Source organism: Artemia sp. Qi Xiang Cuo, chromosome 3 (assembly GCF_049724085.1).
Source record: "Artemia sp. Qi Xiang Cuo chromosome 3, ASM4972408v1, whole genome shotgun sequence".
Lineage (NCBI taxonomy): Eukaryota > Metazoa > Arthropoda > Branchiopoda > Anostraca > Artemiidae > Artemia > Artemia sp. Qi Xiang Cuo.
In genome coordinates, this window is record NC_142796.1 from 24,420,132 (window position 1) to 24,445,410 (window position 25,279).

General features: G+C 35.1%; 1 protein-coding gene across 1 annotated transcript in view; it reads left to right on the plus strand.

Annotated features, from left to right (window-relative positions):
- The first annotated feature begins 9,829 nt into the window (after positions 1 to 9,829).
- LOC148953903 (meiotic recombination protein DMC1 homolog) overlaps positions 9,830 to 25,279 on the plus strand; it is a 117,500-nt gene continuing 102,050 nt past the window's right edge. Inside the window, exons 1-2 of the mRNA XM_089085687.1 lie at positions 9,830 to 9,873; positions 14,388 to 14,537. Coding sequence (XP_088941813.1) covers positions 14,439 to 14,537 — 99 coding nt within the window. The 5' untranslated portion in view covers positions 9,830 to 9,873; positions 14,388 to 14,438. The remainder of the gene's footprint in view (positions 9,874 to 14,387; positions 14,538 to 25,279) is intronic.

Genomic DNA, 25,279 nt, shown 5'->3' on the forward strand with positions numbered 1-25,279 from the left:
ACGGGCATTTAGTAGCTAGTACATATTTTCCTCGTATTTTAAATATTTTCGTTTGAAAACACACTGAAAAGCCTTATTAAGAGCTATATTATTAATAACAGGTTAAGATAGGTTAGGTTACCATCGCTCTTGAAATCCACCACACCCCCACACCCAAGCAAAATATATATATATATAAACTGTAAAAAAAAAAACGGAATTTTAGTGGCTAGTACATATTTACATCGTATTTTAAATACTTTCGTTGGACAACACACTGAAAAGCAATACTAAGAGCTATATTTGTCAGGTTAGGTTAGGTTAGGTTTGGTCTCGGAATAACAGGTTAGGGTTGGTTAGGTTACCATCGCTCGTGAAATGCCCCCCCGCCCCCGCCCCACCATCCTCACCTCAAACTCAAATTTTCCCGATGATTTTAAAATCCTCCACTGAAAAGCCATATTAAGAGCTTTATTCGTGAGCTTAGGTTAGGTTAGGTTAGATTAGGTTAGGCGAGGTCTAGGAATAGCACGTTAGGGTAGGTTAGATTCGGTTAACTGGCCGACCCCCACCCGAGGGGCCACAGGCCGAAGGCGACACAGTTGGAGTATCCATCCCCAGGATAGGTTAGGTTAAGTGGTCTTAACCTAACCCAGGTTAGGTTACCTAACCTAACTAGGGTTAGCAGGTTAGGTTAGGTTAGGTTCGGTTAAGTGGCCGGGTCAGATATATTTCCTAAAACTTATGGGGGGCAGTGGACAATATGAATTTTTCGATGAAAATACCAAAAAGTTATTTTTCAAGCAGAATGCAGTCCCTAAGTATTTTCAAAATCCCCCCCAATTAATGTCTCTGTGTATATATCCTTATTAACCTTCCTACTAGTAGATTTAAGAAGATTAGAAAATACCTCGTCTTTATCTTCTTCCTGTTCGATAGCTGCTAAGAACCTGTAATCGAGTATCGTCTCAATGCGAAGATGAATAAGAAAAATGCGAGAATTTCTGCTTCAGCGTTATTAGTGATATTCGATATGGTGCGATACGATACGAATTTATTATGTCAAATAACAGGAATTAAATTAACGGTTAAATTAAGAGACAATATAATTTAAATAATTACTCTTCATTGTCACTTATTTACTAAAATGAGACACAAAATAGTGTCGAATGTGCAAACTGTATCGGCTGGTAGCCACGGGCTTACAAGGCTTGGGTTGTAAGACTATTCGTCTTGTTCGTGTTATCTCCAATATGAAAGGATCCTGATTAGTAATATTTATCAGTTATGATAAACGATTGCACCTTATGAGACAAAGCTCGTTCTACCCCCTTCTTTTTAGTGCCAGATAGTCTATTTGTCAACCGATATGAAAAGAGAATAAACCTTAGCGCATCCTCTTTGGTGGGAGAAATGGAAGGGCTCGGGGGGGGGGCCTTTGGGGGCACGGGGGGGGGTCTTTGAGGCTTCGAGAGCCTTTGGGAGCCCGGGGAGTCTTTGAGGTCTGGGGCTCTTTGGGAGCCTGGGGGGGGGCTCTTGAGGAATACTGGGTTTAGCTACCCGCTGTATAACCTCAAGTAATTGCATAGGCAATGCGAGCACTTGCCAATATATCAAATATTTTTTTTTTCGCTCAGAAGCTGAACTCCTATTCATTTGAAAGGAGACTAAGAGTCCATTTTATTTGTAGTGAGTATTGAATCATATCCATAAGATTAAAACTGTCTCTTTGGGTTTATATATGTGTTTTTTTTTGTTTTTTTTTTGTTAAAGGGATATATGTTTCCGCAAAGGGCACACAACCTATTTTACCGGGCGTCAAAAATTACAAAAATTAAGAGATTAAATTAGTGGGCGCATCAAAATATGTTGTACAATAGGATGTGTAAATTCTTCAAATTTGTGTAATGGTTCAAGCCCGCTGGACGCTTGCCTATCGATTTTTTTTTTGTTTTTTTTATTAGGCATAATTTTATTTGCTATAGTAATAAAAAATAAAAATTTTATATATTATAACTTCTTTATATATTTTATACCATGCTTTTAAAAGCTAGACTTAATACTCTATTAAATATATCATTATGAATAAGTTTTCTTTTGAACAATTATTCGACATTATTTCTGTTCATCTTTGATATAGTGTAGCAGCTCTAACGTGATATTTGCTATATGTCTCGTAGAATAACATGGTATTTGCTATGTGTCTACTAGAATAACATTGTATTTGCTATATGTATGCTAGAATAACATGGTATTTGCTATATGTCTTGTAGAAATAGTACCTAGGTTACTTCTCATATGGAAAGAGAGTGAGATCAACACAAATACAAAATACATTCAACCACGTGAAGGTAATAAGATATGGTATAAAAATATAATGTTTTAGTCATAGAGTTATTGGGCGTGAAATACAGATGGTATTAAGGATTACTCATCCTTATGTACTAGTACCCTTTTGAAATTTTTCGCGCAGCTATGATTTATTTACCTTTTTTACGGTGGGTTAAATTGTCCCTATACTTTGGACGAACAGGCAGAAAACATGGGGTTGGCCTAGTTTTTGCGTTTAAATCCGCAAAAAGCTGCATTTAGCTTGGGCTTTAAAATGCCCATTAAGTACCAATAATATTTTTTGATCTTAGTCTATTGATCTCTTTGCTTTTGATGCATTTTTTTTGTGTGTGGCATAATCCATAAAATAGTTCACATACCTTCTAAGTCAAGTGTGACACTCACCTTGAAATAAACTTTTCGATAACTGACCATCACAATCGAGCATTCAGTTAAATATTACCCGTACAAACAGTTATTCTAAAGATACTTGAAATGGTGTACAGCATAAAAACGGTCGTGGATATAGCCACCTATAACTTCGTTGTGTCGATACAAAGAAGGCAATATAAATGCAAATATGTCGATAACATTTAAACTTAACAATTACAAGGATTGTTTCGTTTCAAAACCTAGTTACATAAAGAGGAATAGTCGCTAAAGATTGGTGCAAAAAATCAATACCTAAGGCATAAAAGTGAACGTAAATTGTAGAATTTAAGACACAAGTCCCAGCCAGTAGATTTCGACCTAGAGAAATGCATCATAACTCTTAAGCCAAATAAGCCTGTAGAACTAGGGAGCACCTCAAAAGTGGCATAATTCTTAACCTATAAAAATGAGCCCTAGAGATACGCGAGATCTAGTAAAACTGAAAAAAAAAATTATTACTATATGAATCAAAACCTAGAAATTATTAACATAAAAATATAATAGATAAATAAAATAAGAACAAGGACATTCAAATTCTAGGGCGTATATTAGGAAACAATAATAAACGCATCAACCTAAACGATTCGTAAGCCCCTTGCCGACAAGTGGTTAAATTAAGAAGATAGGTGAAAAAATTCCTCAAGAGTAGGAAATTCCTCATGAAATTGTCATAGTCCGTTGTTCTATTCAATTTCATGAGCCAAACTCTGTACTTTTTAAATGTTGTAGTTGTTTATATTCTTTTTCGTTTGCCATTTATTGTTGCTGTATCAAAAAATTTGGATTGTTGGTTCAATTAATTATAAGTTCATTAACAATTAATTAACTAGTTACTACTTATAATAGTTTGCAAGTTCCAAATGATGTCGGAAAGGAGATATTTTAAAAAAATTTGTTCAACTATAAGTTATATTATTGTTTTCAGATCGTAGTTAGGCTGAGCTCTGAAGAATATTCGGGTAAAAAGAAGTTTTCACATTTTCTAGCTTCCTTCAATTTTAATATATGAAAAACACGAAACTGTGATTTTGTGATAAGACTTCAGCTGCAATTTACTCCAAAAGGACAAGATACTAATCAAAAGCATGAAAATTAAAAATGTGAAATGTAATTTTTTCCCGATAATTGAAACCTCTTAGTTTAACTCAAGTATTGAACCTTTGGTAGATATATTGGTTCGATAATAAACTATTCCCTTTAAATCTGAACTAATATTGGTTTTCCACAAGAAACTCTAGTTTTCAATCATAGTGTTATCAATCTTGTTGGATGTATGTCAGGGTTGGAATCTCTCACTTGATGAGGAGGTCCTTCTTTGTACTAGTACATCCTTCGAAGGTACTGATGATGTGCTAGAATTGCACTATACTGAAGATGGTCTTTCATATACGTCAGAAGATCTGGTACGGCGGGGGCCTTCAGGTCGTCTTTGCATAGAGGATGACGAGCGGTTGGCCCCTAGTTTGCTTATAATAGGAGGACGCGGCGATTTATTTGAGGAGATGCCTCTTCTCATAGATATATCGATAAATGAGGAACCTGAGCTTGAAATTTAATGTATACCACCCACTCTGCTAGACATAGTGGTAGTGGAGGATGAAGACATAGATACTCTGATGATTGAACCAGATCTAGTTTATTTACAAACTGTTATAAATATCGATATTTCAAGAGAATAAAGATTAGAAAGAATGAATTATTTTTTGTTATCTTTGATAGAAGACTTGGTTATGGACTTATAATACTATATGGTGTGGTTTAATCAAACTAAACTATTAATGTACAGAAGTCTGCTGGTCTCCTCACTCTATGTATATCGATTATATGAAAATTAAAATAATAAAAACAAAATTATTGTGTGATTGCAATATAAAACTCATTATACATATTAATAATTAGATTTAACGGTAAATCATATATGAGAACTCTTCCACATTGGTTTCTGTTGTTTAAAATCCTTTTCATAGAATGGCCTCTTATGTTGTCTCTTATAGGACCATTTTTTCTCTTCTCTTATAGCATAATCATCATAATAATCCGAGTTATATCTTGCACTATACACATTTTTCTTTGGGTTTTCACTGCTGTCTTTTACACTATAGAGAAAGCCCTCTTTTACCAGTCTCTTCTTTTGATCTTCCTTTTCTAACATATCAATCCTTCTTTTATCTGAGCTTACTTGCAATCGATATAAATTTCTCTCCATGTCACGTATAATGTTTGTTCTCGTTTCCTCCAGATTCTTCTCATCTGTCTCTGCCTCTATGCAGTCTAAACATTCAGTAGGTTCTTGTGAATGCTCAAAATCATGAAAATGTCCCTTACAAATAGAACAGTTGCAATAAAAGGATATTTCTAACTCAACTTGTTCACTCATGTTATTACACTGCTCACTAAAAGCTTAGTGAATTCTATTCACAGATTGATAAAACTATAGCAAAAATCCTTTCACTCTGACTGCCAACTCTAGACTGACCTGAAAAGAAAGTTGGCTGGAAAACAACAACAACATTGACCTTGACATTGGCTGGGAAGAGGTGATCTAACTGTTTCCAGGAAACCCATAACATTTGGCTCGAATAACAATAACAAATACTATTTCTGGATCATAACATCCGCCTCGAACAGGAAGGAAGTGTCATTAACTGTTTCCGGGAACCTCATAACATCTGGCTCGAATAACAATAACAAATACTATTTCTGGATCATAACATCTGCCTCGAACAGGAATGAAGTGTCATTAGCTGTTTCCGGGAAACTCATAACATCTGGCTCGAATAACAATAACAAATACTATTTCTGGATCATAACATCTGCCTCGAACAGGAAGGAAGTGTCATTAACTTTGCTTCGAACGACAACAACATTGACCCCATTAACCACGTGTTCTCTCTAATGACTCTGTTCAAAACAACAACAACATTGACATTGGAATTTTGCCCCGGAAACAATAACAACATTGACCTTCATTAGAAGCGTGCCAAAAACACACCTAAAGAAAGAGGTCATTGACCAATTACGCAATCATTCTCACTAATGACTCTATGCCCTTATATGGTGCCCTGACAGTATTCTATGCCCATATATGGTGTTCGTACGGGAGTTATAGGGTCATCTCTACTCCAGTAGTCCTAAAATATCGTGGAAGGGCTCATTCGAACGGAAATAAAAAGTTCTAGTGCCCTTTTGAAGTGACCAAAAAAATTGGAGGGCAATTTGGCCCCCTCCCACGCTCATTTTTTTACCGAAGTCACCCAATCAAAATTTTGAGATAGCCATTTTTTCAGCATATTCAAAAATCTAATTAATATGTCTTTGAGAATAACTTAATCCCCCACAGTGCCCGGGGGAAGGGCTGCAAGTTATAAACTTTGCACATTGTTTACATATAGTATTGGTTTTGGGGAAGTGTACAGTTGTTTTCAGGAGGAATTTTTTCTAGTGGGGGGTCGGAGTAAGGGTTACGGGGGAGGGTCTTTCCATGGAGGATATTTCCTTGGGGGTAGGAACATTTCCATGAAGGGGGCGCCAGATTTCGCAGCATTATTTTAAAAACGATCAGAAATTAAATAAAAAACAAGTTTTTTTCAACTGAAAATAAGTAGCAACATTAAAACTTAAAACGAACAGAAATCAATACGTATATGAGAGGGTCCGCATCCCTAGTCAATACCTCGCTCTTTACGCTACTAAAGTTTTTTTTAGCCCTTTCTAAAGAGCTATCCATTCTAATTAACCGACCTTTGTGATTCAGGGGTTTGTGATTCGAAAAAAATTCGAACTTTAGCGTAAAGAGCGAGATATTGACTAGGGAGCGAACTCCCAAATATACGGAATAAAAACATACGAATATAAAAATTCGTTACGTAAGTTAATTGGTAAGTTATGTCAGAACAAAATTTCGAGAAAGCCAATAAGCCAAAAAAAGGGAAAATTAATATGCGAATTTCTTTTTAATTATTCGTGTACGGTGAGCTAAAATCAAAGCTGCATTACTTCAAAAACGTTGAGGAATTAACTAAAAAAAAAAGTTTTTTTTAACTGAAAGTAAGGAGCAATATTAAATTTTAAAACAAACAGAAATTATTCTGTATATGAAAGGGGCTGTCCCCTCGCTCTTTACGCTAAAGTTTGACTCCGTCTCACAACTTTAAAACAATTTTAGTTTTAAAACAATAAAAAAATTTAGCGTAAAGAGCGAGGCGTTGCGGAGGTGACAGCCCCTTTCATATACAGAATAATTTATGTTCGTTTTAAGTTTTAATGTCACACCTTACTTTCAGATAAAAAAAACTTGTTTCTTTTAGTTAATCTTACAAAAAGAATTCCCTATTGTTCTTTGTGTTTTTGTTGTTTGTGATGGAAAGGCAGTGGGGTCTTTGTCGCTATTTTAGAATATGAGATACATTTTTAAGAACACTCGGATATGTAACTAGAGAGTTTTGAATTTTACAATGTAGAAAATGATTGAATAGTTTTCTGAAAATAGTTTGCAAAGTAGAAGAAAATACCTTAGGAAGAAAAATTAGAAACGCACCTAAGAACATTAGTTAAAATGCTTCAAGCTTGGTAAAAGACAGAAGGGGATCGCTTAGGAAATTTATGAGCGATAGATCTAAAGGGAATAAGAGGAAAGCAAGGGGACAAGAAAAGGCACTAAGTTTGAATTAATAAGATACAAAATCGATGCCACGGACAAAACTTCAAATGATCCGAAAGATGCAGCCAGCCTGCAAAATAGTAAAATACTGTGCTGACATTTTAAGAAATTGAGATAAGCTAGTAAGTCAAGACCTGAGTTAAACAGTTCGTTGTAACGAACTGCAATTAAGGAGTGACTCGGCCCAATAGTAACCGAAATTCTAAATAACAGAAATTTGATAGCATAAGATATATTATAAAAAATTCTTATGCTGATCGCAAATATATAAAATTCTTTAAGTTTAATGAAACCCACCAAAAGTTACAAGCCAGATAAATTTGCTTGACTTTCAAAAAGGGGGGTTAACATACTCAGAAGTCAAGGAATGTTATTGAAAATTGCACCGTCAAATTCAGCGTACCTGAGAAACCTATTGTAGAGTTTTGAAGCTTCCATCTTTAAATTTTATATTTTTTGTCTGAAGAAAGAGCACGGAAGCATTTTTATTATTTTTTTTCTTTGTTCTTCCTAGGGGTGATCATATCGAGCCAATAGTGTTAGAAGATAATTCATATACGAAACTCCTTTTATTTGTCTTACTTTCTCGCTGGCGACCTCATTTTACATGAGGAGACGTTCTGGGGAAATTGTCCGGGGCAAATTTTCAGCAGAGTTGGAGTTCTCTGGGGCATTTTTACGTGTTGGAGGGATTTTGACGGGAGAAATTCTTCATGGGTGAATTATCATTTCACCCATAATTATCAGAATTATCATGTGTGAATAGATTTACTAAACTGGGTAGCATTATTAGTAAAGATGGTGGATTCAGGGAAGATGTAACAAGTAGAACAGCTGAGGGATGGTGTGTTTTTCGCAGCCGAAAAAAGGTTGGAAGAACCAGAAAATAAGTGTGCGAACTAAGATTAGAATATTGGAAGCCGTGGTGATGATAATAGTCTAGCACGGTATGGAAGTGTGGGTGGTTCAAAAGGCTTGTTAGATGTTTTCCAAAGGAACTGCCATGGATAGTTCTAGGTGGTGGTTTAACTAATAGTGTATCAAATAGTAAGCTGCACGATAAAGATGATTTGGTCCCACTTTCTACGGCCATAACGAAAGGACCATTTAGATGGATAGGCCAATTTTTACGGATGAATTATTGCATATTGCCTAAGATTGTGTTTTCTGGCCATCCATATGGGACCAAACGAAAAGAAGGTCATCCACGAATGGGGGGAAGAGGTCAGAAAAAATAATTGATGAAAAAATTAGAGCTTCAACTGAGGGGGGAGAGGTAAAAATGAAGATTTAAATAGAAGTGGATTGACGAGGAAACATACAACTACCCTGGCCTGAGGCGGTTTGGTACTACCAAGAGTAGCTAGTTGTAAGGTGATCAGTTGAATATTTGAATATCAAGTCTACGTTTATGCATTTTAAAAACGTAAAATACAGAGAAGCGAAAGTAAAAAAAAAAAAAATAATAAACACTTTAATTTTACCTATGCACTACATATGCATTTTTAATGTATAAATCTAGGTGTTTTTGTTTGTTCACGTGTTTGAGCCCTGTGAATGTATTTAAATATATTTTATTAAGGACTTGATCAAACAAACTTTAAAAATTTACTATAAAATCGACAGCGCATTTTTTGTCAATTTTGTTGTAAGTTTGTTTTTCAGGGAAGAGACTTATGAGCCAAGTTGGAATAAATAAGGCGCTTTGACGCTAAAGCCACACGAATCTAAAAGTGGACTTCATCTACATGACTTTCGAATGGCTGATTCTTTTGCCGTCACAAGTGTCTCTCGTATGCAAGAAAAAATCCAGGATTTTTGTTTTGAGGGGGAGGGGGAAATATTTGATACTAAGAACAAGAAGTGTCCACAAATTCGTGAAAATTTAGGGTTTGAGGTCTTTTTCTCCTCTGCGTTTGTCCCTGCTCCAAATGACATTGATTTAAAATTACAATAACAACAACAACAAAAATCGCTAAGGACTTCCAGTTTTTACACAGTTGATAATCAAGATTACTCGTTCATGATTTTGGAATTGCAAACTTCAATCATCAGACAAGGCTTTGACAATTTTCCAATTATTCTGATCTTAAACCCAACCAATCAGAATTTAATGTCATTTTTTACTTCAGTAATATTCTTTTCACAATATTATATTTTCATGTATCAGGGTTATCCGGTAAATCGCCTATTCTTTGTTTAATACTTAAAAGATTAAGTCATCAGTGTATTTCAAATATTCTTCGTAAATTTGTTGCCGGTTAGAATAATTCAAATATTCAGTGGACCGGAGTACAAATCTACAATAAAACGGCGCGGCGATAAAAACGCATCTATAGACTGCCAATCAGAATCGAGCTTCGGTCCAAAATCTTTTACCCGGTTTTTCGACCTCAGGCAACTAGACAACTAGTCAATTAACATCTCGCTAATATAAAGGGATAATTTTGTTCCTACTGTTTCTAGAAAAGGTAATGCTTAGGATGGAATTATTAAATTGGAAGTAATTAGTGATATTAGTTAGCATTGAAAGGAGAACTGGTATAAAACTACTCATTACACCAGTGGTGAATCGAGGATTTGTACATTACGAGGTGAAGAATTCAGGGTAGCAGAGAATATTTGAAACAGGTATAGGCTACGTGCAAGCTGTTCAAGGGGGGGAGGTGATTGGGGCAAGCTGCGCCGTGGCTCGAGGGCTGCCAACTTCGATAATATTTCCCCTTTTGATTCGGCTTTTTTGCTTATATTTGAGAGGGTACTTTAATTAGTTTTGCCCCCGACACCACCAACTCTTGGAACGGCTCTGCACATGCGTATCGAATTATTTTGAAGGGGATGGATCCGCTTATGCTACGCAAAGGAGAAATAACAGAAAAAAAGTAAAGGTAAATTTTTCGTTATTCATATTATTGACTCGCGAATAAAGTAAGTAGCCTATACCGCTCGATGCCTTTTTTATGCTCTTTCCAAATAGTATAATAATTTTTGTCGGAAATGAATTTTACAAACCCCCCACCCCACCCCTATATTTACCAATTCAGGGTATATATTTGCACATTAGGGGGGCGGGGGGGGGGAAAGTTTAAACTTACCTCTCATGTACATCAGAAATAAAATTTACCCCACCCCCCTAATATGCAAATATATACCCTGAATTGGTATATATAAGGGTGGGGGTGAAATTCATTTCCGACAAAAATGATTAATATATTTGGAAAGAGCATAAAAAGAGGCATCGAGTGGTATGTTTACTTTATTCGTAAGTCAATAATATGAATAACGAAAAATTTACCAAAGGAAATGTCGTAGCACTTGGTAAAAAGTACATAGGCCTATTTGTCCATGACTTCTCTTCTTTCCTTCGGCTTAGGCTAGCCTACTACTTCATCAGATCCAAAGACATTTATGCATATGCGTTTTAGGCCTTTATTTCTTACTTTTCTCAAATGAGGGATACTTGTAGGCTATGTTACATAGGCCCAGTGATGTTAAAGGGGGAGGGGCCTCCCCCTAGATTTTTGGGTCCACCCTAGATTTTGCAAAATATCTTTTTGGGAGCATTTTCATTGGGAAATGCCTTTTGGTGCTTATTTAGTAACCGATAAACACGCGAGAAGTGAAATTTCATTAATGCTAATGTAATAAAACAAAATAGGAGGAAAATATAATAGTTTAGAAACGAATTTGGGCTATATATTTGTACATTAGGGAAGTGGGGGTAAAACATAGTGTATATTAAATACGTAACCTAACCTAGGCTCCCTTTTTTGCCCTTTTAACCCCAAAAAACTAAAGTTTAAATATATTTCCCAGAGTTAGAAACCCTTTGTTTTAAAGCGATTAGGCATTACCTGGTAAAATGCCTATCTGATCTTCATTACAATTGTCGCGTGTTTATCGGTTACTAAATAAGTACCTGTCTTTTATTTGTGTTTCCATTGAAAATTTGAAAAAACGGCAAATTAATTCCTCCCCTTTCTTGATTAAAAAAAAAAATTCCGCCCTCTCCCCCCAATTTTCTTGAATGTTTCGAACGTGGTAGGCAATTGAAAAGTGGGGAAGAAGATTTGGGTGGTTTCTTCCTCCCTCTATAGTTTATAATTCGGAATGCGTCCCAACAACGGAAGATTCTCTTAAAAATGGGATAGTCTAGTAAAAGACTCATCTGGCTAGATGACAACTAAAAGAGAGAAAAAAAAACAAAAAAAAAACAGCAAATTTCTCGTCTAATGACAAGAATCAAAATATTTCGGATTGAACTCTATAGGTTTAGTCGCCACCAGGACTAGACAGTCCAAGAAACGAATAAGATTTGTTCGAACACATATTTGCATCTTGTAGGCTAGTGTTCTATATGTGTGGCTTTTAATCGAGTGGCATCGAAAAATGGAATCTTTTTTGTCCATATGCTTACCAGTCATTAAACCTTGAAATCTACGTATTTATTGTACTTTGCCTATTTAGCTCGTACATTAGGATGATAGCTTTTTTCCGTATTGAGCGACTTGTTACTAAAAAAAAGAAGTTTTGCATTGTGACTTTTTCAAGCTTTACATTTGCACCGGACGTGGCTTGAAAAGGTCATAATGACGAACTATTTTACAACAATTCGCCAAATATCAAAACACATTCCATTCCCTTATGTATGGGCTAAACAGGGGAAGTGCAATACATACGTATATATTGGCAAGACCTAATATATGCTCTAAATGGGCAAAGGCTATGAGCTAATAAAATCCTAGTTTTGGAGCTCTCCTCCTGAAGTAAAAGTCCTGATAATATTACCAAGATAAAAATGTCTGTTTAGATAGATTTTTTTCCGTTTCTTTCATTTTTTTGGGACAGGCAGGGGCGGATCCAGGGTTTTTTTAGGGGGAGGGGGGCAAAATAGGTTGATCCACTAAACTTGCGTTAGGAGCAAGTTTAATTAACGCAAACTTGAGTTAATTAAGTAAATTACACTACTTTAGACTACGCTGGGGGGCGCCCTCCTCCCCCTGGATCCGCCACTGGGTACAGGGGATTGATAAACGTATGGTTTCTTGCCAAAATACTTCATTTTCACCGGCTGAGGAACTTGACGATTTTTCTCTTATCATTGTGTCCAGCCGGACAGCCATAGTAGTCTTAGGCTAGTATATCCTCCCTACCTTAAAAAAGTGTCCTTTGTTCTTAGTCTATATCTCAAAACTTCACCATTAAAGGAGGGAAAACATTCTCCCCACGTTGAGGGTGCCCACGAAGCATACTTGAATTTTCAACGGTATGTTTCCCATGAATTCGTTTGCTCGACTGCTTTGTACAGAATGGGGAGTCGTAAAATTTGAGAGTGGCTCTTTAGAATCGAAAATTTACATTTCCTGTGCCATTTTAAAAATTGAAAAGGATCAGAGTGCAAACCCTAGTGACTTGCCCTTTTTTCGTGGTACTGATGTAACCTATATGACTTCGATTGAAAATTTTGTGATAGCCATTTTCTTAAAATGGCTGAAAAGCTAATAAAACATGGCTCCATTAGAAGACATATCCATGAAGCCAGAGGGTTAAGGGTCCCACATTTTTCAAGGGGTCCATTCTCCACAGATACAGTTTTGCAGGAAAATATGGGCACATTGGACCTTATCAAATCAAAATCAAGCAAAGAATTTAAATATTTACGATTGGAGCTACAAATGAGGCCTCTAACCCCTCCCCCATTTAACATCAGCTTTATTGCAGATTATAAGCCACGCTGATTATTTTCTAAGTCAGAAACATGCAACGATTTTAGGTCTCAGTGTAAAAGCAAGTTAAGTTCCTTATCGAGGGAGCGCCCGCTTTCTGCCACTTGGTGTGCATCTCTAGACGCCATGTGCGCCACACAGATTCGTCACGCCTGTCACAGTCTCTGCCAATCTTAGCACACTTTCTTCAACGCTGGGGACACTTCCGAACGGTGTCGCCTAGTGGACGTGATTTCTTGAAATAGGAGCCCCCTCGGTCAGGATCTGATGCACGAACAAGCTAATTCCTGACTGGTGCACGAACACTCTGAGTCAAAGCTGCGAAATTTTGGTGCCGCAGTCCAAACTAACCAAACGGTGCTGCGGAACTGGCCCAAGTTGTGGGATTTCGGTGACGCCGCACAAGTGAACTAATTCATTATTCAGAGCCCACCCACCCCTCACCCTCCAAAGAGATATTTTTAAATTTATTCAGCATGGAGCATGCAAAACTAGTGCTTGGAATTGTATATTTTGTATGTACAACAAGATTGTTTGCCATGGAGAAACTGTCTAGATCCTTTCTTTATTGGAATACGGAGACGGGGCGTACCCGGTACTTCTTAGAAGGCTATAGAAACCTGTTCCTCCTTATTTTATTTGTCAAAAATATACAAATGAAAACAATACAATATTTACTTTTGTTTTCCATATTTTTAATGTGGGAAATATTTTGTATTTTTCATATTTTGCTTTTTACGGACATTTCGTTTGAGTTGAGAAAATGATTTCACAAAGACGTTTGCAGTTGCAGCTAAGTTCGAATGTTATTACAAATTTTCCATCTGGAAAATCCAAGGGTCAATCCAGCTTTAAAGAAAGAAAATAATAATACCCAGAATCTTAATTGGTACTCTGTATGCACTTGAACGATTTGATTTGGAAGGAGATATTTTTGAGGTCTCGAAGATATATTGTTATTACTATTTTTTTGTCCAAATCTGAAACATTATATCAGGGATATTATAAACAATAGGAATAACTTAAAAAATAACGTACTTTCGAAAGGCAATACGGAAAAAAGGACACTAATGGAAACACTTCCTGGAAATACCTCAGAATATTGGAAAATAATTGTCGAGCATGGGTTTTTGCGGCATATAGTCCCTCCTTCCTGGGAAAAAATCTTTGATACTCCTACTCGTTGAATGTTGCTAGTGTAACGATCTGTGCATGACCAAATCAGACTGTCAATTAAATGTACTTTATCCTTCTTTCAGTATCTTAAGAGGCTTATATATTCTATTTAAAAGAAAAAGAATTCTGGGAAAATGATGGAGGATCAAGTGGTTGAAGAAATAGTTCCTGACATTCTTGACGAGGAAGAATCTTATTTTCAAGATATTGACTGCCTTCAATCACATGGTATTGTAAGTAATCCCTTTTTGTTGTTATTTTCACATTTTCAGATTTTAATTTTTCTCCCCTTTTTTTGGTTAATATTTGATTTTCTTATTCATTCGAATTTTCTTATTTTCTTATTCATTTTCTTACTCAATCGAATGTATTGTTATTTTGCTTCGCCGCCAGTCCCGGCACTCGGCACGCGGCAGGCTTCTATACATGGGTTCTCACTGTCGCTTGTCTTCTAACCGCAGACAGGCTGATCTGAAGCATCCCTTCCCTCTTTGAACGCTAAAAATATAAAAAAAAAATATTGTAAAGTTTTCTCAATTTTGATGTTATATTGTTTTAAACTTTTGCCAGAGGGGAGGTAAAGCGGTTCATAGTGTTGCATGTTTCACATTTAAACTCAAATTGTTTAAGGGATCTATAGTACTAAATTTCCTAGCATTAAAAGCTTGGCCATGCCACTGCTCTCACAATCTCACATGTTATTTTAAGCAATTGTTATTCTTGTTTATTTCACTTCACCTAATGCTACTGCCTTTTTTTTAGACAAAACCCAAAATTTGTATTTTTAAACTTTGATCTACCGTCTTGAAAACGGAATCTCCTGCAATTAACACAGATGTCTGTTTGGACTTGGGCCTTGGCTTGGGGGTCTAGCTAGGCATGCCCATTAGCATCAATTCACGGAAGTGTAGGTTAGGGGCAAATATATGTGGTACTTATCTGTTATAACCACCATACTGAAGTTCTTGGTATGACAGAACCGGTTTCTTTCTGTAGTTTCTTTCAGCGTAGCGTGAGAGAGTATATATACACTACAATATAGGTAAATTTTAATTAAATATTTTAGTTGGTATTTTGGTTAGGTTATGTTAGAAATAATTTAATATAATGCGTTCTGGGTGGCCTGATGTCCATAATTCTCTGTTGTAGTTCCATAATTTTGTTACTAGAGTATTATATTTTTATCATTTTTCGGTATATTTCATTGGGATTAACCTAACTTCACTTCTTGAGTGTGGTGGCTATAAGAGATAAGTACCATAGGTTTTTCTAAATTTTGGGGATCGCCAAAGGGTCGCCCACTCTCTACAACCTGGCATACACCTCGAAGTGCCACGTGTGCCGCACAGTCCCACTACATGTGGCATTGTCACTGCAACACTTTTTATAGTTCCATCACGCTTGGCACACTTTCTCCACACTTGATTCTTGTCACCTGATGTACGTGATTTCTGAAAATCGGATCCCGTTGGGGAGGACAATTTTTTTTTTTTCAACTAAATACAAAAAGGCATTTTCGCTACGAAAATACAATAAAATTTTTTTTTAAAACTCGATACGGGACCCCCCCCCCCATTGTTGTTCCTGGGTCGTTTTGTGGTTTAACAAGTCGCTCGGCTTAATCAAGTAGTTAGATAATTGAAATTGTACTTACTGAAGACGTAATTAAAATTGCATAAGGTTTGAAGAACTCTGCCGTCTTGTAACAATGGCACAACTTCCAAATGCGAAACAGCTCTGCAAAATTACGTTTCACGTAAACCTTTATCTGTCCTTAATATTTTTATGTAAAAAATACTGACTGTAAAATTGCGGCTCGACCTTGGCCTAAGCGAAGCTCACTTCCATTTTTCACGCAAGAGGAGTTTCCGAGATAAAAGTTTACATATTTTATGAGGTCATATAGATGTGATCGAGTTGTAAGTATTTTTCAATTTCACAGTTTTATTTTTATTGCCTGGCTTCGTATAATTATGTTATGCTTTAGCTTATTTACTTTTTTAAGAAGACGTATTATTTAGTTATTGAAGTAAAACGCTTCATCTTGTTATATTCTTTTTTTAATACTTGTTCGATGTTTGAAAGGAATTGAACTTCACATACTTACAAAAACTTAGTTATTAACATGGTATATTTTGTTCTCGATATAGATTCTGTAGAACCTCGTCAAAAATAGCGAAGTATTATCTTAATATTTAATGCTCGAAGAGAATATTCCTGTGTGGTTCTATTTTCATTACATGCACATTATTAATCCTTCAAAAAAAGTAACTAAAACTGCAATCCAATGAAAGTAAAAAGCAACTCTAAAACTTAAAACAAACAGAAATTGCTCTAAATGCGCGCGAAGGCCATTGTCCTTCTCGGTTTTCGCTCTTTACGCTATTTACGAAAAAACAAGTTTTTTCAACTGAAAGTAAAGAGCAACATTAAAACTTAAAACGAACAGAAATTATTACGTATATGAGGGGGTACCCCCCATCGTCAATACCTCCCTCTTTACGCAAACGTTTTTTTAGTACTTTCAAAAGAGCTATCTATTCTAATTAAACGGCCTTTGTGATTCATGGATTTGTGATGCGAACAAAATTCAAACTTTAGCGTAAAGAGCGAGGTATTGAAACTTTCAGTTAAAAAACCTTGCTTTTTATTAATTTTAATTAAGGTTCTAAATTATGGTCAATCAAATGGTGCAGGTCCTGCTCATGACACACCAAAATACTGCCATGCCCTACCGGTGGTTCAATCGCCCCAAGTTGGGAATCACAGCTTTGAGGTATCACTTTTGCATTGAGGTGAAAGGGAGATATAACTGGCATGTTGAGGGTTCGACGGTTGTCTGTTGCTCGGTTGGTCCCCCTTATAATAATTTCAAGAGTTTTTAGGGGCATCAATTCACGAAAATGCAGGGAGACAGCGATTTTACTGTTTTGAATGAAAACACAAAAAAACAATTTTTCAAATCCATGGAATATATTCCAGCATATGGGTCTAATAGCACAGTGACACTTATACTTCATTTAATCAATTATAATGAAATTTATCCTTTCGTCATTAATCTGTGCTGAAGTAGTTTTGAAATGAAAGCGGTAAGATTTAAGTTGCAGGAACTAACATTAGTTATTCCCAGGCTAAGCTAGTATAATCATAGCTTTGCCTACATTTTTGTTAAAATTTACATCTAACGCTTAAGCGAATTAGTGCCAGTGAACAAAGGCGAATAAAAAGTTTTTCCAACAGCTAAAAGCCCCGTGTTTAAAAAATAGGTGATCTTTCTTCTGGCAAAGAATACGAAATTCTATATTTTTGCATGTGGGGCCTGGAACCTCTACTGATAAGCCGAATCTGATAGTGCGATTTTCATTAAAAATCCTTGACTTTTTGGGAGTATTTTCCCATTTTTGAAAATTAGGCAAATTTTTTCTGGCTTTTTGCTTTTGATGGTTAATATTAAACATAATGAAATTTTATATATTTGGAACCAAAATATAAACCTAGTTTTTCTAAGGTATCTATTGTTGTTAAAATTCCATTTTTTAGAGTTCCGGTTACTATTGGGTCAGATCGCTTCTTACAGTTCGTTACCACGATCTGTTTGATAAGTATACTGGGTAAATAGATATATTATGAATTCTTTACGTTCGATTAGCCTAACCCACTGCTATTTTATTAGGCTTTAGAATTAGACTATATTTGAGAGAGTGAAGCTTTTTTTATATTAATAATATTATGAATCTTTCAAAAGAAGTGTAAACAAATTGTGAGTTGATAAAACTACCAATATTTAAAAAGAGAAAATATGTTTTTGAGGAGGACACGTCCCTATAACCCTCAGGGCAAGGGTTTTAAGTTATGCCCTGGGGGCATATAAGGTTTTTATAGAAGGTGTTGTCGTAGAAACTTCAAAACAGGCTCATTCGATTGAAAATTAAAGGGCTAGTGCCCTTTTTAATAGTCGAAAGGGATTGAAGGGAAACTAGCCCCCCCTCCCACGCCCATCATTACCCCAAACACATTCAATCAAACTTTTGAGATGGTCATTTTTTTCAGAGTAGTTGATTTCCAGATATAAAATATGTTTTTGAGGAGGACACTCCCCCACAACCCTCGGGGCAAGATTTTTAAGTTATGCCCTGGGGGCATATAAGGTTTTTATAGAAGGCGTCGTCGTAGAAACTTCAAAATAGGCACATTCAATTGGAAATTCAAGGGGCTAGTACCCTTTTTAATAGTCGAAAGTGTTTGGTGGGCATTTAGCCCCCCCCCTTACGCTCATCATTCCCTCAAACACATCCAATCAAAATTTTGAGATAGCCCTTTTATTCAGTGTAGTTGATTTCCAAATAGAAAAAATGTTTTTGATGGGACATTCCCCCACAAATCTCAGGGCAAGGGTTTTAAGTTATGCCCTGGGGGCATATAAGGTTTTTATAGAAGGCGGTGTCGTAGAAACTTCGAAAAAGGCTCATTCGATTGGAAATTCCGAGGGCTAGTGCCCTTTGTATAAGTCAAAAGTGATTTGAGTCAAAATAACCCCCCTCTCACGCCCACCTTTTCCCCAAACACATCCAATCAAAAGTTTAAGACAGCCATTTTATTAAACGTAGTTTTAAGTTCTGGAAACTAGGTCTTTGAGGATTACAACTCCCCCAAAGCCCTCAGGGCAAGGGTTGTAGCTTAAGGATTCTCCGAATCCTTCATATTATTTCTTATGGAAGGGATGCTCGTATAAACTTTAGAGAGGGCTCATTTGATTGAAAATTGAAAGTTTTTGTTCACTTTTTAAGAGTCAAAAGAGATTGAAGGGCGACTAGCCCCTCTCCCTCCTCCACGCCCTAAATGCATTATATAATAATTTTGAGATAGACATTTTGTTAACATAGTTCAAAGTTCTGATAACAAAAAAACCTCCGTTGTCGACACAGCCAGCAAGGGCCCAGGGGTAGGCGTTGTAAGTTATGCCCTGGGGCTTAACTTATTAAGAGGGGTTCATAACTTATGGGAAGGGGTTTTGTATGGGAAGAACACACAGGCTTTCTAAATGGTTATATAAAAATAATATAATACATGAACAACAAGGAGGTTTCAGAACAGGGTACGGGACGGTAGATCCAATATTTATTTTAAAGGCATTAATTGATAAATACGGAAAGGGAAAAACTTGTCTTTATGTGGGATTTCTGGACCTCCACAAGGCGTTCGACAGTGTCGACAGAGAGCTATTAAAGGATGCCCTGGTTAGAATTGGCCTCCCTCATTTGTTTGTGAGGTTGATAGTGAGTATGTATATTTGTGTGAGTGGAATCGTGCTAGTTGGTAACAGGTTTTCTAGGTTTTTTAATATTAAGCTGGGTGTAAAACAAGGCAGCACTCTTTCTCCTAAATTGTTTAACATTTTTATAAATGATTGTTGTTGATTATCTAGAGAATAGATGGGCTCCGAATGTTAGTCTAGGGACCCATAAACTATCACTACTATTATTTGCAGATGATATTGCCTTGGTGGCTAGCACACCGCAAGATCTGCAGACGCTTTTGAGTCTTATAGATGATTATTTGCAAATGAAAAAACTAAGGCTGAATGTTGAAAAGAGTGAAGGTGTTATTTTTAAAAAAAGGAAAACAAGTGGCGATGGTAATTATAATTTTAAATTTAATAATAAGGAACTTAAAGTAAGTAAAACAATAAAATATTTAGGATTTGTTTTATCGGATAATGGAAGTTTAAAGAGTCATGTTGATGAACTAATTAATAGAGGCAAAGTGGCCATGTCTGCAATTTTTAGAAATCTGACGATAATGGTAATTAAAAGCCTAAAAATGCACAAAAGAATATTTAATACAAAAATTTTACCAGTATTAGAGTATGGAGCGGAGATTTGGGGCGGAGAAGCGGCACTGAAGTTGGAGTCCCTCCAGCTCCAGTATTATAAAAGACTATTTGGATTACATCAGACAACTCATTCACAGGTTCTGAAAGGTGATATGGGCCTGTTTTCGTTAAAACTACGTAGGTCTATTTTGATGCTTATATTTTGGTTGAAGATCATTAGGTGCAATGAAGACAGACTAGTAAGTGCTGCTTATTATCAGATGTTGAGCTATGATTCGAAAAGGTTGTGGCCATCCCAAATTAGGTCATTACTAGAAAGTGTGGGAATGGCTTACTTATGGAATGATGGTCTTGGTTCCCGTGATCTACCAACAAATTTAGTAAGCCAGGTAAGATTTATCTTAGAGGGTCAAGAAATTCAGTATTGGCAAGGGCTGTCTTTAAATTCTACTACATTAAATCATTATAGTCAGGCTAAGCCTAGTTTTGGAGAGGAAATTTATTTTAAATTTAATTTACCGGCCATGGTTTTATGCCGATGGATTCAGCTTTGGGTGAATTGCCTTCTAATCCAGAGCAGACAAATGGTGTTCGACAGGGGGATAGTACATCCTGATGGTTGGTATGTGTGTCCTCTTTGTAGGGATGAGGACGAAGATTTGGACCATTTTCTCCGAAAGTGCCCGGTGCTCTCTGATTTAAGGGAAAATTACTTACATGGGATTGTTTTGCTGCTTCCAAATATATTACAAAGTAGTAATCCAACCACATTGTTCGCATTGATTATTTATTTAATTTCTGTTCGTTTTAAATTTCATTTATACTTTAATAGCAAAATATTTGTTTTCGTTTTAAGCTTGATTTTCATATTCAATCCTAGCATTACTCGCTTTAATATCTATTTATTCATTTATATTATTACTTGTTGTATGTTTTTTTCTATCATTGTTTATTTAATTTATGTTCGTTTTTGGTTTCATTTATTCTTTAATAGTAATTTTTGGTCTTTTTGAGTTTGAATTTTAACAGGTATTTGTATCTCCTGAGCTTAAGTTTAAAATGGCCTTTACTTTTCTTTGAAAAACTTATTTTTCAGAAAGTTTTTTTTAATTAATTTTTGTTCGTTTTTGATTCCAAAAAGTTTCAAGTTTTTATGGCAGGGGGGGGGGTGCTTACTGTCCGATTATTCTTGACTTTAAAAAACGGATCTAGAACTTTGAATTTAAATCGAATGAGGCTTTTTTCAAAGTCTCATACGATTACCTCTTTGATAAAAACCTTATGTATGAACAATAGACAGCTTGCAAAGCTTGTGGACAGCGATTGACAACAATGAATGGATTGAAAAAATAGCTCCAATAAGGGGGTTTAGACCATTTCACTTGCTGACACAAAGGGATCACGACTGTTTGGAATTGACCTTAATAGGAATTTGTGTGCCAAAGCAATTTTGCATCTATCACGGAGTATGTATTTTAACCTTATAATTGGATAATTATAATAGATTTCCTATGATAGATAGATAGATAGATCGTGTATTTCAAAAAGCCCAAGAGCCATATACACACAAAAAATATGAAAATAGAAAAATTACAACAGAGCAAATTACAAACACACATTAACATGAATACATAGCGAAAAATACCTTCTGGTAAAATACAAAAAAAAAACAACTTTAATTCCATATAATTAATAATAATTAATTGTAAAAACATTTCCTTCTTTTTAATCCCTTCTCTATGTACGCACCAATACGAAAATATATATTAATGTAAATGAATAAATGAATCTTAAAACGAGTGAAACTTAAATTGAATATGCAAGTCAAGTTTGAATCGAATAAAAATAACTACAAACAAGAGTTTGGGTATCGTCTCACTGCAGAAGCCTAAAACCTAATGCGTCATTGGCGCTTTACTGAAAACGAATTATATTACAAATGGTTTCTTTTGTACTTAATATTGAAAATAAATATTAAAATTACAGTAAAATTTTGAACTGATGAGCTTTTAGCAATTAATATCATTATGCATCAAACATTCAGTTCAATTTATCAGTTCTTTTCAAGATTGGTCAAATATAGTTTCACTACAAGCAAAATTTGGATACTGCCCCCTTCTTTAACTGTAAAAACCTAAAGCCTTCTGAGTCATTGGCGTTTCGCTGAAAACGAATTACTCGTATATTACAAATTTATTATTTTCCAGTTCTTACAGCATTGAAAATGAAAATAAAAATTACAGTGAAAAAAAATCTTGAACTGATGGATGCCATTTTTGTAACTAATCGTGTTAGTTTGTTATGAAAACATTCTATGGCTTCTAGGCATTTCTATTTGAGCGGAAAACTGCACCTCAAACTTTGTGGAACCTGCATTTTCTTGCATGAAACACCAAAATATAATAAAATGTCAAGTTTCGGAGTGTTCCATCCCTCGCAAGCAAGTGCCATTGGTATTTTTGAATCCGCATGGTTAATTTAGGGGGTGGAGGGTAGGCTAATTCTCGTAGCAGCCCCATTCCGTCGTGGCATGGTTCACATTTTCCACACCTGGCGTCAGGACTATCATATAATCTACCAAGCATACAACTACCCCAAATCAGTATCAATAAATAAATGAAACCCAAAACGAACAAAAATTAAAATAAATATTAGAGTCAAACTCAAAACGAGCATAAATTAATGTGATTAGCGTTCAAAATCCCTATGCTTTCTAAAAGCCAGAATATAATTTGTACTTTACCGAAAAAAAAATTCAAATGAGTTTACTAGTAGGGTAAGAGATACCATATTGCGGCCTTTACGTTCCTTCCGGTTTTTCTGGTAGGTATTCAAAGTTCAATGTCCTTTTTTTTAGTGATAAATCAAAACCAGCATGTCTTGTTTCGCCGTTATGCAATTATTTTTTGATTACATCTTTCTTTGCCAAGAGATTTACGCAATTTAAGGACAAGTTTTTCTGACGTAGATTTCTAGTTCCTGATATACAAGTTTTTTTTTTTAGGTTAAATCCGTTGTCATTCATCTGTAAGTTGATTAGTAGGTTTTTTTTTTAAAACTTGGCTAATAGGTTTTTAAAACTATTGCTACGAACGCTACATGAATTCCATTTTTGGAACTAGGAGCGAGATTGTGTGATACTATAAGATTGGTTTCGTTTCATGGGTTCATTAATAGAAGGACTAATGTTTTTGAAAAGGGTAATTACTTCATTAGTTTACGAGATTTGCGAATTTTTTGCGAAAAGATATTTGCGTAAAGGTATTGAGATGGTTAAGAATGCCTCACGGGTAATTAAAGAATGGGATGCTTGCATCAGCAATACAAAGAATAAGCTCATATACTTAATAGATTTGACGTTTACAAGAGACATTGCTAGAAAGTATTCAATAGCTTAATTGAAAAGTAACGAGAGAATTACATTGTGACTTGACCTAGCTTTACCTCGCCGATGTGGTCTGTATAATACATAAGTAACGTTTGAAAAATATTGTCAATTTAAAAAGAAATGGCTGAAAAGTGTTTTGAGGGGGATGGGTTGCATGGAGGGGTGAGTTGCACGAGAGTTCATTTTTTAATTTTTTAAGGTTAATTTAGACTAGGTTACGTGCGCGCACGTAACCACGTCTAAATTAACCTTAAAAAATGAAATAAAGCTATGTCGACTTTGCATGTCTCCACTGATTGGTCCCTAAAAAAACCAGTCTGGTTGAAAACGTGGAGTTTGAACCAGTGGGGAATCCCCGCTCGTTTGGAAAGCTGCCAAGGAAAGGCATACAAATAGCATGTAGTTTCAAAACGTGTGTTGACTTCAAGAAAGAAATTGTTACTTACTGAGAATTTTTTAATAATTTCTTGAATTAAATTTCTACATCATGTAGCTAAGTGAAAATTGTTTGTGATAAAGAGAAAAAAAGTTACTTACTTGCGCTTTTTTCATAATTTCTTGAATGAAGTATCTGTACTGTATATCCAAGAGAGGAAATCAATAAAGGGTTTGTTACTTACTTAAAAATATTCTAATAATTTATTGAATGAAATTTCCGTATTGCGTATCCACGAGTTGACTTCAAGAAAGAAATTATTACTTACTGAGAATTTTTTTTTCATAATTTCTTGAATTTAATTTCTACATCGTATATATAACTCATGAAAACATTATAGATTTTGCTGATTTATTAAAATTTTGGTCATAATTTCTTGTATGAATGGCAATTTTGTTAATACCACGGGTGAAAAACAAAACGAATGTTATCATGGGAATAAATTTTTTTTCATTATTTAAAGGCTGAAATTTTACATAATATAGGTTACTTCCGGTTAGAATTTGTTAAAGTTACTCAATGAGAATTTCATCATAATTTCATGAATGAAATTTCGACATCTTGTAGCTAAGTGAAAATTTTTTGTGATAAAGAGAAAAAAAAAGTTAATTACTTGCGATTTTTTCATATTTTCTTGAATGAATTATCTGTACTGTATATCCAAGAGGTTAAATCAATAAAGAGTTTTCTACTTGATTACAAATATTTTAATAATTTCTTGAATGAATTTTTGGTATTACGTATCCACGATATGACTTTAAGAAAGAAATTGTTACTTACTGAGAATTTTTTTCATATTTTCCTTAATTTAACTTCTGAAAATCATAGGTAAGTCGTGTAAACAATAAAGCATTTGTTACTTACTTAAAACTTTGTCATAATTTCTTGAACGAAATGTATTTTGTTAATCCAACATGTGAATTCAGGAAAGAATTTGTTTCTTAGTTACAATTTTTTCATAATTTCTAGAATGAAATTATGTATCCAAGAGTTGACTTCAAGAAAGAAATTGTTACCTACTGAGAATTTTTTAATAATTTCTTGAATGAAATTTCTACATCATGTAGCTAAGTGAAAATTGTTTGTGATAAAGAGAAAAAAAATTACTTACTTGCGATTTTTTCATAATTTCTTGAATGAAGTATCTGTACTGTATATCCAAGAGGTGAAATCAATAAAGATTTTTTGAATTACTTACATATATATTAATAATTTATTGAATGAAAATTACGTATTGCGTATCCAAGAGTTGACTTCAAGAACGAAATTGTTACTTACTGAGAATTTGTTAATATTTTATTGAATTAAATTTCTACAT